This window comes from Bombina bombina, chromosome 5 (genome assembly GCF_027579735.1).
Source record: "Bombina bombina isolate aBomBom1 chromosome 5, aBomBom1.pri, whole genome shotgun sequence".
Classification (NCBI taxonomy): Eukaryota; Metazoa; Chordata; class Amphibia; order Anura; family Bombinatoridae; genus Bombina; species Bombina bombina.
The window spans coordinates 124,933,343-124,949,681 of record NC_069503.1 but is presented as its reverse complement, the minus strand read 5'-3'; the positions used below and the strand labels follow the sequence as shown (position 1 = coordinate 124,949,681).

General features: G+C 41.8%; 1 protein-coding gene across 5 annotated transcripts in view; it reads left to right on the top strand.

Annotated features, from left to right (window-relative positions):
- LOC128660070 (uncharacterized) overlaps positions 1–16,339 on the top strand; it is a 124,996-nt gene that overhangs the window by 82,319 nt on the left and 26,338 nt on the right. For all 5 annotated transcript variants that reach the window (XM_053713682.1, XM_053713680.1, XM_053713681.1 and 2 more), the window contains 2 exons: positions 2,028–2,138; positions 13,132–13,227. In XM_053713682.1, coding sequence (XP_053569657.1) covers positions 2,028–2,138; positions 13,132–13,227 — 207 coding nt within the window. The remainder of the gene's footprint in view (positions 1–2,027; positions 2,139–13,131; positions 13,228–16,339) is intronic.

Below are 16,339 nucleotides of genomic sequence, written 5' to 3'. Positions count from 1 at the left end.
CCAGCTATATTAAAATTATTAACCCCTTATCTAATCCCACTATACCGCCGCCACCTATATTAAATTATTAACCCCTAAGTCTAACCCTACATATAGCCCTGTAAAGGGTTTTTTGCGTGGCATTACCCCAAAGTAAACAGCTTTATTGCCAGCCCTTGAAAGGGCTTTTTGCGGGCCATTGCCCTAAAGTAACCAGCTCTTTTACCAGCCCTTAAAAGGGCTTTTTGCGGGGCATTGTCACAAAGTAATCAGCTCTTTTGCCTCTAATCTAAATCCCCCTACACCGCCGCCACCTATAATAAATGTATTAACCCCTAATCTAATCCCCCTACACCACCGCCACCTATATTAAATACATTAACCCCTAATCTAATCCCCCTACACCGCCGCTAATTATATTAGGGTTAATATAGTTATTATATTATATTATATATATTAACTATATTAACCCTAATTATATTATATATATATATATATATATAATATAACTATAGTAACCCTATCTAACTCTAACACCCCTAACTAAATTCTTATTAAAATTAATCTAATATTAATATTATTAATTAAAATATTCCTATTTAAATCTAAATACTTACCTATAAAATAAACCCTAAGATAGCTACAATATAATTAATAATTACATTGTAGCTATTTTAGGGTTTATATTTATTTTACAGGTAACTTGGTATTTATTTTAACTAGGTACAATAGCTATTAAATAGTTAATAACTATTTAATAGCTACCTTGTTAAAATAATTACCAATTTACCTGTAAAATAAATCCTAACCTAAGTTACAAATACACCTACACTATCAATAAATTAAATAAACTACAAATATCTAAACTAAAATACAATTAAATACACTAAACTAAATTACAAAAAAAAACAAAACACTAAATTACAAAAAATAAAAAAAGATTACAAGAATTTTAAGCTAATTACACCTATTCTAAGCCCCCTAATAAAATAATAAAGCCCCCCAAAATAAAAAAATGCCCTACCCTATGCTAAATGAAAAATTAACCAGCTCTTTTACCAGCCCTTAAAAGGGCTTTTTGCGGGGCATTCCCCAAAGTAATCAGCTCTTTTGCCTGTAAAAAAAACCACAATACCGCCCCCAACATTAAAACCCACCACCCACATACCCCTACTCTAAACCCACCCAAACCCCCCTTAAAAAACCTACCACTAAGGCCCAGAAGATCTCCCTACCTTGAGTCGTCTTCACCCAGCCGGGCCGAACTCTTCATCCAATCCGGGCGATGTCTTCATCCAAGCGGCAAAGAAGAAGTCTTCCATCCGGCGATGTCTTCATCCAAGCGGCAAAGAAGAAGTCTTCCTTCCCGGCGATGTCTTCATCCAAGCGGCAAAGAAGAGGTCCTCCATCGGGGCGAAGTTTTCCTCCAAGCAGCATCTTCAATCTTCTTTCTTCCGACCTCCTACGTGGAACATCCAGCTGGCCCGACGACTGAACGACGAATGAAGTATCCTTTAAATGACGTCATCCAAGATGGCGTCCCTCGAATTCCGATTGGCTGATAGGATTCTATCAGCCAATCGGAATTAAGGTAAGAATCAGCCAATCAGATTTTCTTACCTTAATTCCGATTGGCTGATAGAATCCTATCAGCCAATCGGAATTCAAGGGACGCCATCTTGGATGACGTCATTTAAAGGATGAGCCAGTGACAAGAGGCATATATATAAAGCCACCCGAGCTAGCTCCCATTAGTGCATTTATGCTCCTGGGCCTTTTTAAGTATACTTTTCAACAAAGGATAGCAAAAGAACAGTGTACATTTGATAACAAAAATACATTAAAAAGTCTGCATCTGATGTCTGAATGATGAAAGTTTAATTTTAAGTATCTTTTAATTGAGTCTCATCTACTGTAAACATTTTAATGTGCTGAGTGATACTTTTGTAGCTATTGCAGTTTTAATCATTCTGTGTTGGAAGGTGGATGTTTTGACCAATCGGATGAAGTGCATATAGTCACCTGCTTGTTGTCTGCTCTGTTCCTAGGAGGAGGCTTCACTTGGGACCACAGGGAGCCATAAAAGAGACAAGGGCAATAGGAAATCAAAACACAGAATGGATCACCAACCTGAATCACTGACCCTGATGGATGGAAAGGTGACTGTTTATTTTAATTAATATCCCAAACACTGCACCAGTTTCCATCCCAGTAGATACCAGAGCCCATTGTTCTACAATTCACCAGCATGGAGTGAAATATCACATGCCACATGCATGAGCAGCCCTCACTCAATTATCTGAAAACAGGGCTGAACATGTAAGGCCCTGCGAGTGGCAAGCTGCCTCTCATAAAAGGTAATGAAGCTCAAGCAGGGGAGAGCAAAGATGACACCCGGCACTGATAGTAACATTTTCTTAAAGCACATACAAATCAAATTACACCGGAATTTTAGAGTACCTTAACTTGTATTTGCTTTTAGTTTAACATATTTTCCTTCCTAAGATAGGAAGAGTCCACGGCTTCATTCCTTACTGTTGAGAAATACAACACCTGGCCACCAGGAGGAGGCAAACACACCCCAGGCAAAGGCTTAAATATCCCTCCCACTTCCTCATTACCCCAGTCATTCTTTGCCTTTCGTCGCGTAAGGTGCCCTGGAGGTTCAAACTCGTATATCTTTTTCCTCAATTACCGCTTCTTCCTCGAGTGGAGGCCCGCATCAAGCAGGAGCGGGTATCACTAATCCTGATTGATCCATCGTGGCCGCGAAGGACGTGGTTTGCGGATCTAGTGGGGATATCCTCATCTCCTCCGTGGAAGTTACCTTGTTGCAGAGACCTGCTGATACAAGGTCCCTGCTGATACAAGGTCCATTTGTTCATCAAGATCTAGATTCTCTGAGGCTGACTGTGTGGAGATTGAACGCTAAGAGAGGTTTCTCTGAGAGTGTCATCGATACTCTTATTCAAGCTTGTAAACCAGTTACTCGGCGTATCTACCACAAGGTGTGGAGGACCTACTTATTCTGGTGTGAAGAGCGTGGTTTTTCCTCGCACAGAGTTAAAGTGCCAGGATTTTATCTTTTCTCCAGGATGGACTTGAGAAGGGCCTTTTCTCCAACATAGGTGTGTCCGGTCCACGGCGTCATCCTTACTTGTGGGATATTCTCTTCCCCAACAGGAAATGGCAAAGAGCCCAGCAAAGCTGGTCACATGATCCCTCCTAGGCTCCGCCTACCCCAGTCATTCTCTTTGCCGTTGTACAGGCAACATCTCCACGGAGATGGCTTAGAGTTTTTAGTGTTTAACTGTAGTTTTTATTATTCAATCAAGAGTTTGTTATTTTGAAATAGTGCTGGTATGTACTATTTACTCAGAAACAGAAAAGAGATGAAGATTTCTGTTTGTATGAGGAAAATGATTTTAGCAACCGTCACTAAAATCCATGGCTGTTCCACACAGGACTGTTGAGAGCAATTAACTTCAGTTGGGGGAACAGTGAGCAGTCTCTTGCTGCTTGAGGTATGACACATTCTAACAAGACGATGTAATGCTGGAAGCTGTCATTTTCCCTCTGGGATCCGGTAAGCCATGTTTATTACGATTGTAAATAAGGGCTTCAAAAAGGGCTTATTAAGACTGTAGACTTTTTTTGGGCTAAATCGATTGATTATTAACACATATTTAGCCTTGAGGAATCATTTTATCTGGGTATTTTGATATAATAATATCGGCAGGCACTGTTTTAGACACCTTATTCTTTAGGGGCTTTCCCAAAGCATAGGCAGAGCCTCATTTTCGCGCCGGTGTTGCGCACTTGTTTTTGAGAGGCATGGCATGCAGTCGCATGTGAGAGGAGCTCTGATACTTAGAAAAGACTTTCTGAAGGCGTCATTTGGTATCGTATTCCCCTTGGGGCTTGGTTGGGTCTCAGCAAAGCAGATACCAGGGACTGTAAAGGGGTTAAAGTTCAAAACGGCTCCGGTTCCGTTATTTTAAGGGTTAAAGCTTCCAAATTTGGTGTGCAATACTTTTAAGGCTTTAAGACACTGTGGTGAAAATTTGGTAAATTTTGAACAATTCCTTCATGTTTTTTCGCATTTGCAGTAATAAAGTGTGTTCAGTTTAAAATTTAAAGTGACAGTAACGGTTTTATTTTAAAACGTTTTTTGTACTTGTTATCAAGTTTATGCCTGTTTAACATGTCTGAACTACCAGATAGACTGTGTTCTGAATGTGGGGAAGCCAGAATTCCTATTCATTTAAATAAATGTGATTTATGTGACAATGACAATGATGCCCAAGATGATTCCTCAAGTGAGGGGAGTAAGCATGGTACTGCATCATTCCCTCCTTCGTCTACACGAGTCTTGCCCACTCAGGAGGCCCCTAGTACATCTAGCGCGCCAATACTCCTTACTATGCAACAATTAACGGCTGTAATGGATAATTCTGTCAAAAACATTTTAGCCAAAATGAACACTTATCAGCGTAAGCGCGACTGCTCTGTTTTAGATACTGAAGAGCATGACGACGCTGATATTAATATTTCTGAAGGGCCCCTAACTCAGTCTGATGGGGCCAGGGAGGTTTTGTCTGAGGGAGAAATTACTGATTCAGGGAACATTTCTCAACAAGCTGAACCTGATGTGATTGCATTTAAATTTAAGTTGGAACATCTCCGCATTCTGCTTAAGGAGGTATTATCCACTCTGGATGATTGTGACAAGTTGGTCATCCCAGAGAAACTATGTAAAATGGACAAGTTCCTAGAGGTGCCGGGGCTCCCAGAAGCTTTCCTATACCCAAGCGGCGTGGCGGACATTGTTAATAAAGAATGGGAAAGGCCTGGTATTCCTTTCGTCCCTCCCCCATATTTAAAAAATTGTTTCCTATGGTCGACCCCAGAAAGGACTTATGGCAGACAGTCCCCAAGGTCGAGGGAGCGGGTTTCCACTTTAAACAAACGCACCACTATACCCATAGAGGATAGTTGTGCTTTCAAAGATCCTATGGATAAAAAATTAGAAGGTTTGCTTAAAAAGATGTTTGTTCAGCAGGGTTACCTTCTACAACCAATTTCATGCATTGTCCCTGTCGCTACAGCCGCATGTTTCTGGTTCGATGAGCTGATAAAGGCGGGCGGTCGACAGTGATTCTCCTCCTTATGAGGAGATTATGGACAGAATCAATGCTCTCAAATTGGCTAATTCTTTCACCCTAGACGCCACTTTGCAATTGGCTAGGTTAGCGGCTAAGAATTCCTGGGTTTGCTATTGTGGCGCGCAGAGCGCTTTGGTTGAAATCTTGGTCGGCTGATGCGTCTTCCAAGAACAAGCTACTTAACATTCCTTTTCAAGGGGAAAACGCTGTTTGGCCCTGACTTGAAAGAGATTATCTCGGATATCACTGGGGGTAAGGGCCACGCCCCTTTCCTCAGGATCGGCCTTTCAAGGCAAAAAATAAACCTAATTTTTGTCCCTTTCGTAGAAACGGACCAGCCCAAAGTGCTACGTCCTCTAAGCAAGAGGGTAATACTTCTCAAGCCAAGCCAGCTTGGAGACCAATGCAAGGCTGTGAACAAGGGAAAGCAGGCCAAGAAACCTGCCACTGCTACCAAGACAGCATGAAATGTTGGCCCCCGATCCGGGACCGGATCTGGTGGGGGGCAGACTCTCTCTCTTCGCTCAGGCTTGGGGCAAGAGATGTTCTGGATCCTTGGGCGCTAGAAATAGTCTCCCAAGGTTATCTTCTGGAATTCAAGGGACTTCCCCCAAGGGGGAGGTTCCACAGGTCTCAGTTGTCTTCAGACCACATAAAAAGACAGGCATTCTTACATTGTGTAGAAGACCTGTTAAAAATGGGAGTGATTCATCCCGTTCCATTAAGAGAACAAGGGATGGGGTTCTACTCCAATCTGTTTATAGTTCCCAAAAAAGAGGGAACGTTCAGACCAATCTTAGATCTCAAGATCTTAAACAAGTTTCTCAAGGTTCCATCGTTCAAGATGGAAACCATTCGAACTATTCTTCCTTCCATCCAGGAAGGTCAATTCATGACACGGTGGATTTAAAGGATGCGTATCTACATATTCCTATCCACAAGGAACATCATCGGTTCCTGAGGTTCGCATTCCTGGACAAACATTACCAGTTCGTGGCGCTTCCTTTCGGATTAGCCACTGCTCCAAGGATTTTCACAAAGGGTACTAGGGTCCCTTCTAGCTGTGCTAAGACCAAGGGGCATTGCTGTAGTACCTTACTTGGACGACATTCTGATTCAAGCGTCGTCCCTTCCTCAAGCAAAGGCTCACACGGACATTGTCCTGGCCTTTCTCAGATCTCACGGATGGAAAGTGAACGTGGAAAAGAGTTCTCTATCTCCGTCAACAAGGGTTCCCTTCTTGGGAACAATAATAGGACTCCTTAGAAATGAGGAATTTTTCTGACAGAGGCCAGAAAAACAAAACTTCTAGACTCTTGTCGGATACTCCATTCCGTTCCCTCTTCCTTCCATAGCTCAGTGCATGGAAGTGATCGGGTTGATGGTAGCGGCAATGGACATAGTTCCTTTTGCACGCATTCATCTAAGACCATTACACTGTGCATGCTCAGTCAGTGGAATGGGGACTATACAGACTTGTCTCCGAAGATACAAGTAAATCAGAGGACCAGAGACTCACTCCGTTGGTGGGCTGTCCCCTGGACAACCTGTCACGAGGGATGACATTCCGCAGACCAGAGTGGGTCATTGTCACGACCGACGCCAGTCTGATGGGCTGGGGCGCGGTCTGGGGATCCCTGAAAGCTCAGGGTCTTTGGTCTCGGGAAGAATCTCTTCTACCGATAAATATTCTGGAACTGAGAGCGATATTCAATGCTCTCAAGGCTTGGCCTCAGCTAGCGAGGGCCAAGTTCATACGGTTTCAATCAGACAACATGACAACTGTTGCGTACATCAACCATCAGGGGGGAACAAGGAGTTCCCTGGCGATGGAAGAAGTGACCAAAATCATTCTATGGGCGGAGTCTCACTCCTGCCACCTGTCTGCTATCCACATCCCAGGAGTGGAAAATTGGGAAGCGGATTTTCTGAGTCGTCAGACATTGCATCCGGGGGGAGTGGGAACTCCATCCGGAAATCTTTGCCCAAGTCACTCAGCTGTGGGGCATTCCAGACATGGATCTGATGCCCTCTCTCGGTCAGAACTTCAAAGTTCCTTGCTACGGGTCCAGATCCAGGGATCCCCAAGGCGGCTCTAGTGGATGCACTAGTAGCACCTTGGACCTTCAAACTAGCTTATGTGTTCCCGCCCCGTTTCCTCTCATCCCCAGGCTGGTAGCCAGGATCAATCAGGAGAGGGCGTTGGTGATCTTGATAGCTCCTGCGTGGCCACGCAGGACTTGGTACGCAGATCTGGTGAAATATGTCATCGGCTCCTCCTTGGAAGCTACCTTTGAGACGAGACCTTCTTGTTCAGGGTCCGTTCGAACATCCCGAATCTGGTTTCACTCAGCTGACTGCTTGGAGATTGAACGCTTGATCTTATCGAAGCGAGGATTCTCAGATTCTGTTATCGATACTCTTGTTCAGGCCAGAAAGCCTGTAACTAGAAAGATTTACCACAAAATTTGGAAAAAATATATCTGTTGGTGTGATCTAAAGGATTCCCTTGGGACAAGGTTAAGATTCCTAGGATTCTATCCCTTCCTTCAAGAAGGATTGGAAAAAGGATTATCTGCAAGTTCCCTGAAGGGACAGATTTCTGCCTTGTCTGTGTTACTTCACAAAAAGCTGGCCGCTGTGCCAGATGTTCAAGCCTTTGTTCAGGCTCTGGTTAGAATTAAGCCTGTTTACAAACCTTTGACTACTCCTTGGAGTCTCAATTTAGTTCTTTCAGTTCTTCAGGGGGTTCCGTTTGAACCCTTGCATTCCGTTGATATTAAGTTATTATCTTGGAAAGTTTTGTTTTTAGTTGCAATTTCTTCTGCTAGAAGAGTTTCAGAATTATCTGCTCTGCAGTGTTCTCCTCCTTATCTGGTGTTCCATGTAGATAAGGTGGTTTTACGTACTAAACCTGGTTTTCTTCCAAAAGTTGTTTCTAACAAAAACATTAACCAGGAGATTATCGTACCCTTCTCTGTGTCCGAAACCAGTTTCAAAGAAGGAACGTTTGTTGCACAATTTGGATGTTGTTCGCGCTCTAAAATTCTATTTAGATGCTACAAAGGATTTTAGACAAACATCTTCCTTGTTTGTTGTTTATTCCGGTAAAAGGAGAGGTCAAAAAGCAACTTCTACCTCTCTCTCTTTTTGGATTAAAAGCATCATCAGATTGGCTTACGAGACTGCCCGGACGGCAGCCTCCCGAAAGAATCACAGCTCATTCCACTAGGGCTGTGGCTTCCACATGGGCCTTCAAGAACGAGGCTTCTGTTGATCAGATATGTAGGGCAGCGACTTGGTCTTCACTGCACACTCTTTACCAAATTTTACAAGTTTGATACTTTTGCTTCTTCTGAGGCTATTTTTGGGAGAAAGGTTTTGCAAGCCGTGGTGCCTTCCATTTAGGTGACCTGATTTGCTCCCTCCCTTCATCCGTGTCCTAAAGCTTTGGTATTGGTTCCCACAAGTAAGGATGACGCCCGTGGACCGGACACACCTATGTTGGAGAAAACAGAATTTATGTTTACCTGATAAATTACTTTCTCCAACGGTGTGTCCGGTCCACGGCCCGCCCTGGTTTTTTTAATCAGGTCTGATAATTTATTTTCTTTAACTACAGTCACCACGGTACCATATGGTTTCTCCTATGCAAATATTCCTCCTTAACGTCGGTCGAATGACTGGGGTAGGCGGAGCCTAGGAGGGATCATGTGACCAGCTTTGCTGGGCTCTTTGCCATTTCCTGTTGGGGAAGAGAATATCCCACAAGTAAGGATGACGCCGTGGACCGGACACACCGTTGGAGAAAGTAATTTATCAGGTAAACATAAATTCTGTTTCTGCTAGTTCCCTGAGGGGACAGATTTCAGCCCTGTCGGGTTTTATTGCACAAGAGACTGGCTGCGCTTCCAGATGTGCAGTCCTTTGTTAAGGTTCTGATTAGGATCAGACCTGTATTTAGATCTGGGGCTCCTCCTTGGATCCTAAATCTTGTTCTTCGGGTTTTGCAAAAGGTTCCGTTTGAGCCTCTGCATTCTATTGACATTAAATTGCTATCTTGGAAGGTTCTCTTTTTTTTTGGCTATTGCCTTTGCATGCAGAGTTTCTGAGATCTCTGCTTTGCAATGTGAGCCCCCTTATCTGATTTTTCATGCAGATAAGACATTTTTACGTACTAAATTAGGTTTTCTTCCTAAGGTTGTGCCAGATCGCAACATAAATCAGGAGATTGTGATTCATTTCTTGTGTCCTAATCCTTCTTTATTGAAGGAAAGCTTACTTCACAATTTGAATTTGGTTCAAGCTTTGAAGTTCTTTCTTCAGGCTACTAAGGAGTTTAGACAATCTTCCTCTTTGTTGTCTATTTGGGGAATCGTAAGAGGCAGAAGGCTACTTCAACTGCCCTATCTTTTTGGTTAAGGAGTGTCATCCACTTAGCTTACGAGACACCTGAGAGGATAACGGCTCATTCCACTAGAGCAGTGGCTTCCTCTTGGGCCTTTAAGAATGAGGCCTCTATGGATCAGATTTGTAAGCGGCTACCTGGTCCTCCTTATATAGTTTTTAAAAATTTTGCAAGTTTGATGTTTTTGCTTCGGCTGAAGCAGCTTTCTGGAGTAAACAGTGGCGGTTCTACATGGGGGCGTACAGGGGCCAGTGCGTGCCCCTGTAAAAATGTCCCTGCCCCCCCCCCTGAGCTGCCGTGTAATATCTATTTTTTTTTAAAAAAAACAGACATAGCTCTTAACAGGATTCATAGTGTGTTTCAATTTTTTTACGTCCGGACCAGGCCGCATCCGGCTGTACCCAAACTACCAAGCCCGTGTTCCACTTCCACCCACAACTGGCACCTCTGCTAGCCTGCTTCTCAGCTGGAACAGAACTGAGTCCGGACTACTAGTCTAGCAGACAGCAGGCACAGCTTGCTTCCTGATCTATGCGTTCTGTGAGACATCACGTGATCAGGCGTGTGACGTCACGTCAGCTAGAAGACCCGCACTGTGAGGGGAGTATCAGTGGGTGAGTTAGCACTTATGGATGTTATATCAGTGTGAATTTGTGTGTCTTATAGGGAATATATTACCTCATAAACAAAATAAGCCTCATCAGAAAATATTATGAATATATGAGGATTATAGTCACCCTTTAAATAACATTCTGTCTATAATTGTCTGCAGCAATGTTATAAGCCAGACTGATCCTCGCTTCTACCTACTGCAGATGAAACCAAACAGCAATGAAATTAACACAAGAAGAGACAGATGCTCCACATGGCCCAATATTGTTTGATCCAAAACTAATTAATGAATATATGAGGAATAGACTCACATTTAGGAGAGCACCTCAGTCAGTGCTGTAGAGACAGTCTGGGATCTATAACAGTCACCCAGAAGACCAAACTCCCGCAAAGGTGTAATATCTGTATTCAAAACGATAAGAGAGACATAGGTGCCAACATGGCCTAGTATAGCAGGAACAATGATGATAAAGAGCCAATGGTAAGAGAGGTACTCACAATAGTTGTAGCATCTCCCTTGATGCTATAGGAGCAGGATGGGGTCAATTCAGTCACCCACCAGACTTGATAATAGGCACTCGGAACAGTGTGGATCCAGAAGTAGGCCAAAAACGGATGGACTCAAAAGGAATCCCTTAGCAAAAGGGACAACTCACAAAAGAGAGTAACAAGTGTTCCAACATAAATCATTTTAATAAAAAGTTAAAAACACAGGCGACGCGTTCTCAACTCTAGGGCTGTTTCATCAGACAATGAAATTAAGTTCACTAAGTTTAAATATATCCAATGTATTTCTTATGTTTTTTATTTTTATTCTCTTCAAGAAGTTTTAGTTTGGACCATTACAATTAATGTTTTCAGATTTGTTGGGTTTTTTTTGTGTGCTAGATATTGAACTATGGGGTGATTGTCCCCATGCTGGTTATATATTACTAGAAAATATTAATAATGGTTTAGGTTTATGTGATTTGCTCTCAATTTACTCCTATATACCATATACTATGTAAATAGTAGGATTTTATAATATGATTTCCTTTATACCCTTATACCACTATTGTGAAGCCTGAAGTGGATTAGTGTAACATAATTACCTCCAGGTCTCTCTTGCATGCCCATAAAAAAATATTCTGAAGGCTGCATGGGTGGGTATGCCCACAGACATTTTTTTTATGCCCATAAAACATTCTAAATACTGAAGAGCTGATTTGAGGTGCTTGTCTCCATGCTGTTCCTATGTTCAAAAGGCTCAATATGATGCTAGGGTTGCCAGCTGTCCATTAAAATCTTCACATATGCAAATCTCCTGTATTGACTGGTCCTTTAAGTAGGGAGGGATGGTTATTTCTGAAATGAGACATATGTCTCTACGTTGTTTTTATTGTTTTAGTAGTTTGTATTCGTTTTTTTAATGTGCCCCTCTGATTAAACACTGCCCTCCCTCAGTAAAATTTGCCTAGAACCACCACTAGGAGAAAACTTTTGCAGGCTGTGGTGCCCTCAGAATAGGGTCCGCATCTACCTTTTTTTGTTCCCTCCCGTTATTCATTCAGTTTCCTCTGGAGCTTGGGTATAGTTTTCCTAGCAGTTAGGAATGAAGCTGTGGACTCCGTATCTTAGGAAGGGGAGAGTCCACGGCCCTTGCCCGTTTTTCTTGTCTATGGGCGGTCCATTATTATTTATTTTATTCTTCTGGCACCATTTATACCCTATTGTTTCTCCTACTTTTTTTTCCCTCGGCAGAATGACTGGGGTGATGAGGAAGTGGGAGGGATATTTAAGCCTTTGGCTGGGGTGTCTTTGCCTCCTCCACGTGGCCAGGTGTTGTATTTCCCAACAGTAAGGAATGAAGCCGTGGACTCTCCCTATCCGGAAGGAAAGGAATTTTTCTGGTAAGCATAAATTATGTTTTTTTCTATCAGTACAATAATTGTATTCCCAATTTTGAGACAGATTCAAAAGATTTCATTTGGCAAGGTAAAATAGTAAGACCTGTAGGCCTAATAGAGAATACAATGAGATCTGTGATAAAAGGAACGCTACTGATTTGCCCATCTGCCAAGACTCATTTTACAAATAACAAAATAAAGTACACTTTGCATTTTGTACGTTTTTAGTATAATTTTAACTTAATATTTTGAAATTACATTGTGCATAAAATACAATTTTTTTTTAATATTTTAAATAAGAATTTCCCTGCATAGTTTAAAGGGACAGTAAAGTCAAAATCAAACTTTCATGATTCAGATAGAGCAGCAAATTTCTAATGTACTCCTATTATAAATGTGTCTTCCTTCTCTTAGGATCTTTATTTGAAAAGCAAGAATGTAAGTTTAGATGCCGGCCCATTTTTGGTTCAGAACCTGGGTTGCTTTTGCTTACTGGGTGGCTACCAATCACAAGTGCTAGCCAGGTTACTGAACAAAAAATGGGCCAGCTCCTTAGCTTACATTCCTACTTTTTCAAATAAAGATACCTAGAGAACAAAGACAACTTGATAATAGGAGTAAATTAGAAAGTTGCTTAAAATTGCGTGCTCTTTCTGAATCACGAAATAAAAAAATTGGGGTTGCTATCCCTTTAAATTCACATTTTGCTGCATACTTTTAACACAAATGTGAATTCTCAATGTAATTATATAATGCACACTTTCATTACAATTTTGAATTTGCACTTTCAATACGCTTTTCAAATGCTTATTTTATTGAGCATTCAAATGCTAGAATCACATACTCTAATTACTGACCCTAGATAATGATGTGTTCAACTCCTACAAGGGGTTAAATATAATGTAATGTGTGTGTCTGTCCTATGCATATGGAGATGTAGGTTATGCCCCTTAGCGAGATATATAGATATCCAGGTGTAATTTGTCTTTCACGTTAGTTCTGTTAGCACTGACGGACCTTTTTAGTGGCTTTATAGAATCTGTGTGGCCATTCATGTCACCATGTTCTTGCTTTTCCCAAGGATGACTCTCCCAGTAACCCAGGTCATCGCAAACGGGAAGGTAGGAGAAATCACCATCGTGGCTGGCTATCCGCACTGGGGACACAGGATGGAGAGGTAGGTGCAGGTTACTGGTTGGAAGTAGAATCATATTCTAATGGGCATATTCATGTATGCGCTTCCAGTTTCAGGACAGCCCTAACACAGGGTCTGCCCAGCTAATATCAGCATGAAGGGTGTATTTGTTTGAATATTATGGGCTAGATTACAAGTGGTGCGCTATTTAGCACTTTCGCTCAAGTGTACAAATTTGCTAGAAGTAAGCTTTTTGCGTGTGTCGGGTAGCACGCGTATTACAAGTAAAAAATAAAAGGTTTGCGCACTTGTTAACTAATTATCCCCCTTAGACTTTAATGGAGAGCTCAGAAAAAAAAAATAACACTTATCGCTCGCACGCTAACCCTACAGGTTATTTTTATTGTAAATATATATTACTATATAAATCTGTATATACCTACATATCTAATCCTATAGATATATAGGCATAGAAATATATTTTACATTAACATTATCATATCTATACTATAATCGCGTTTGTAACGTGTCCGTCAGTGTCGCCAGTTGCGCACGCATCCTCAAAGGAATGTTGGCTGCACGAGGCTGCATCCCGGTGGATACCGATAATGGCAGGGTGGTGAAAGAATCCAGTGCAGGTGGATTCTTTCACCACCCTGCCATTTTCGGAATCCACCTGGATGCAGCGTAGGCAAACCCAAAGCCTTTAAAAAAAAAAAAAAAAAATATATATACCTAATCCCTATGAAAATAAAAAAAAGCCCCACAAAATAAAAACACCGCCTAATCTAAACTACCAATAATATAAAATAGTTAAAAAACTAAACTACCCATTGCCCCTAAAGGGGCATTTGTATGGGCATTGCCCTTAAAAGGGCAATCAGCTCTTTTTCAAGCCCAAAAAAACCCTAATCTTAAAAATAAAAACATCCCAAAAATTAAAATAAAAAAGCCTTAACCTAAAACCCAAATTTAGGTACTCACTGTTCCTGAAGTCCGGCGGTGAAGGTCTTCTTCCAGGCGGCTCCATCATCTTCTATCTTCATCTGGAGTGAAGGCGGCGAGGAGCAGAGGTGCAGAGCTGTGTTTCCGATGCCTGGATCCTCGGCGGCAGCGTGGAGGCTCCTCTTCATGCAATTGTCTGTCGCACACTGAAGATTGAATGCAAGGTACCCCATATTTGAGGAACCTTGCATTCCTATTGGCTGAAATTTTGAAATCAGCCAATAGGATGACAGCTACTGAAATCTTATTGGCTGATTTGAACAGCCAATAGGATTTCAGTAGCTCTAATCCTATTGGCTGATTTAAAAATTTCAACCAATAGGAATACAAGGCACCCCAAATTGATTGCAGTACCTTGCATTCAATCTTCAGTTTACGACGGACATCGGATATAGTGGAGCCGCCGAGGAACCCCGCCGCCAATGAGGACCCCCGCTGAGGATCCAGGTATCGTGAACACAGCTCCACACCTTTGCTCTGCGCCGCCTTCACTCCGGATGAAGATAGAAGATGATGGATCCGTCTGGAAGAAGACCTTCTCCGTCGGACTTCAGGAACAGTGAGTACCTAATTGGGGCTTAGGTTTAGGCTTTTTTATTGTAATTTTTGGGGGGTTTTTTTTTTTTTTTTTAGATTATAGTTTTTTTGGGCTTGAAAAAGAGCTGAAAAGGGCATTAAAATAGCTGAATGTCCTTTTTAAGGGCATTGCCCTTCAAATGGGTAGTTTAGTTTTTTTTTTAGTGTTAGTTTTTTTATTTTGGTTTTTTTTTACTGTTAGGGGGATTTAGTATTTTTTAGAGGTAAAAGAGCTGTTTAATTAAAAGGCCCTTTTAAGGGCTATTGGTAGTTTAGTATTAGATTAGGGGGTATTTTTATTTTTAGAGGGGTATTAGATTAGGTTTAATTTTTTTATTTTGGATACCTTTATTTTTTTCTGTAATTTTACTTTTTTATTTTTTGTAACTTTAGCTTGTTGTTTTTTGTTTTTTTTAAATGTAGACTGCCCTCTGAGCAGGCTTATCACCTAGTATGTGTATATGTATGTGTATATATATATATATATATATATATATATATATATATATATATATATATATAAACACACAGAGAAAGTCCAGCACTCACTTACAAGCTCTCAGCTAAGATTTAAAAGCAAAAATGGAAAGGTTAGTTACCGCATCTGGCCAAATGGGACAAGCCAAGGTCCTGTCCAATACCTGGGACCCTAAAACAGCCACACAATGCAAGCTCTTAAGCCTGTGCACCCTTCCCTTGTTCCCAGTTTGTTTGGATTTGTGAGCTTGCATTGTGTGGCTGTTTTAGGGTCCCAGGTATTGGAAAGGACCTTGGCGTGGTACCTGGGCTTGTCCCATTTGGCCAGATGCGGTAACTAACCTTTCCATTTTTGCTTTTAAATCTTAGCTGAGAGCTTGTAAGTGAGTGCTGGACTTCTCTGTGTGTTGTATTAATTTGTTTTGTAATTTTCCCTATGGTTCTTGCACCCAGACCTGTCTGGGGTTAACTGCCTGTGACTCTGGGGACAGCACAGCTATCTGTGAGTGCCCTTGAGCACCCAGGGCTGAGCATGTTGCAGGGTCATGGGATGTGTACCCGATCCGGTATGAGAGTGCAGTCCCCTTCCGTGTTTTATATATATATATAAATGTGATTCGAGTTTCACGCTTATAAATATATAACACTGAAGGGGACTGCACTTTCATACCGGACCGAGGACACATCCCATGACCCTGCAACATGCTCAGCCCTGGGAGCTCACTGGCACTCACAGGAAGCTGTGCTGTCCCCAGAGTCACAGGAACATTCCACCATATCTGTACAACCACCCTTACTGAACTACACAAAGATATGCCTCTGCCAAGAGACAATATTACAAGTGCTGAAAGACGGGCAATTAAGTCACTGTCCACTGACAAAGACATAGTCATAAGGCCAGCGGATAAGGGTGGGGCCACAGTGATACTTGACTATGTACAGTATAGAGGTGAGGCTTTTAAACAACTACGTGACCACAATACCTACCGCAAACTACAATCTAATCCTACCAAAACTTTTAAAAGAGAAATTGATGAATTCTTGGGCTTGGCACATCAAGCTGGGGTAATTGATGATGATGTGTTGGGCTTTCTTT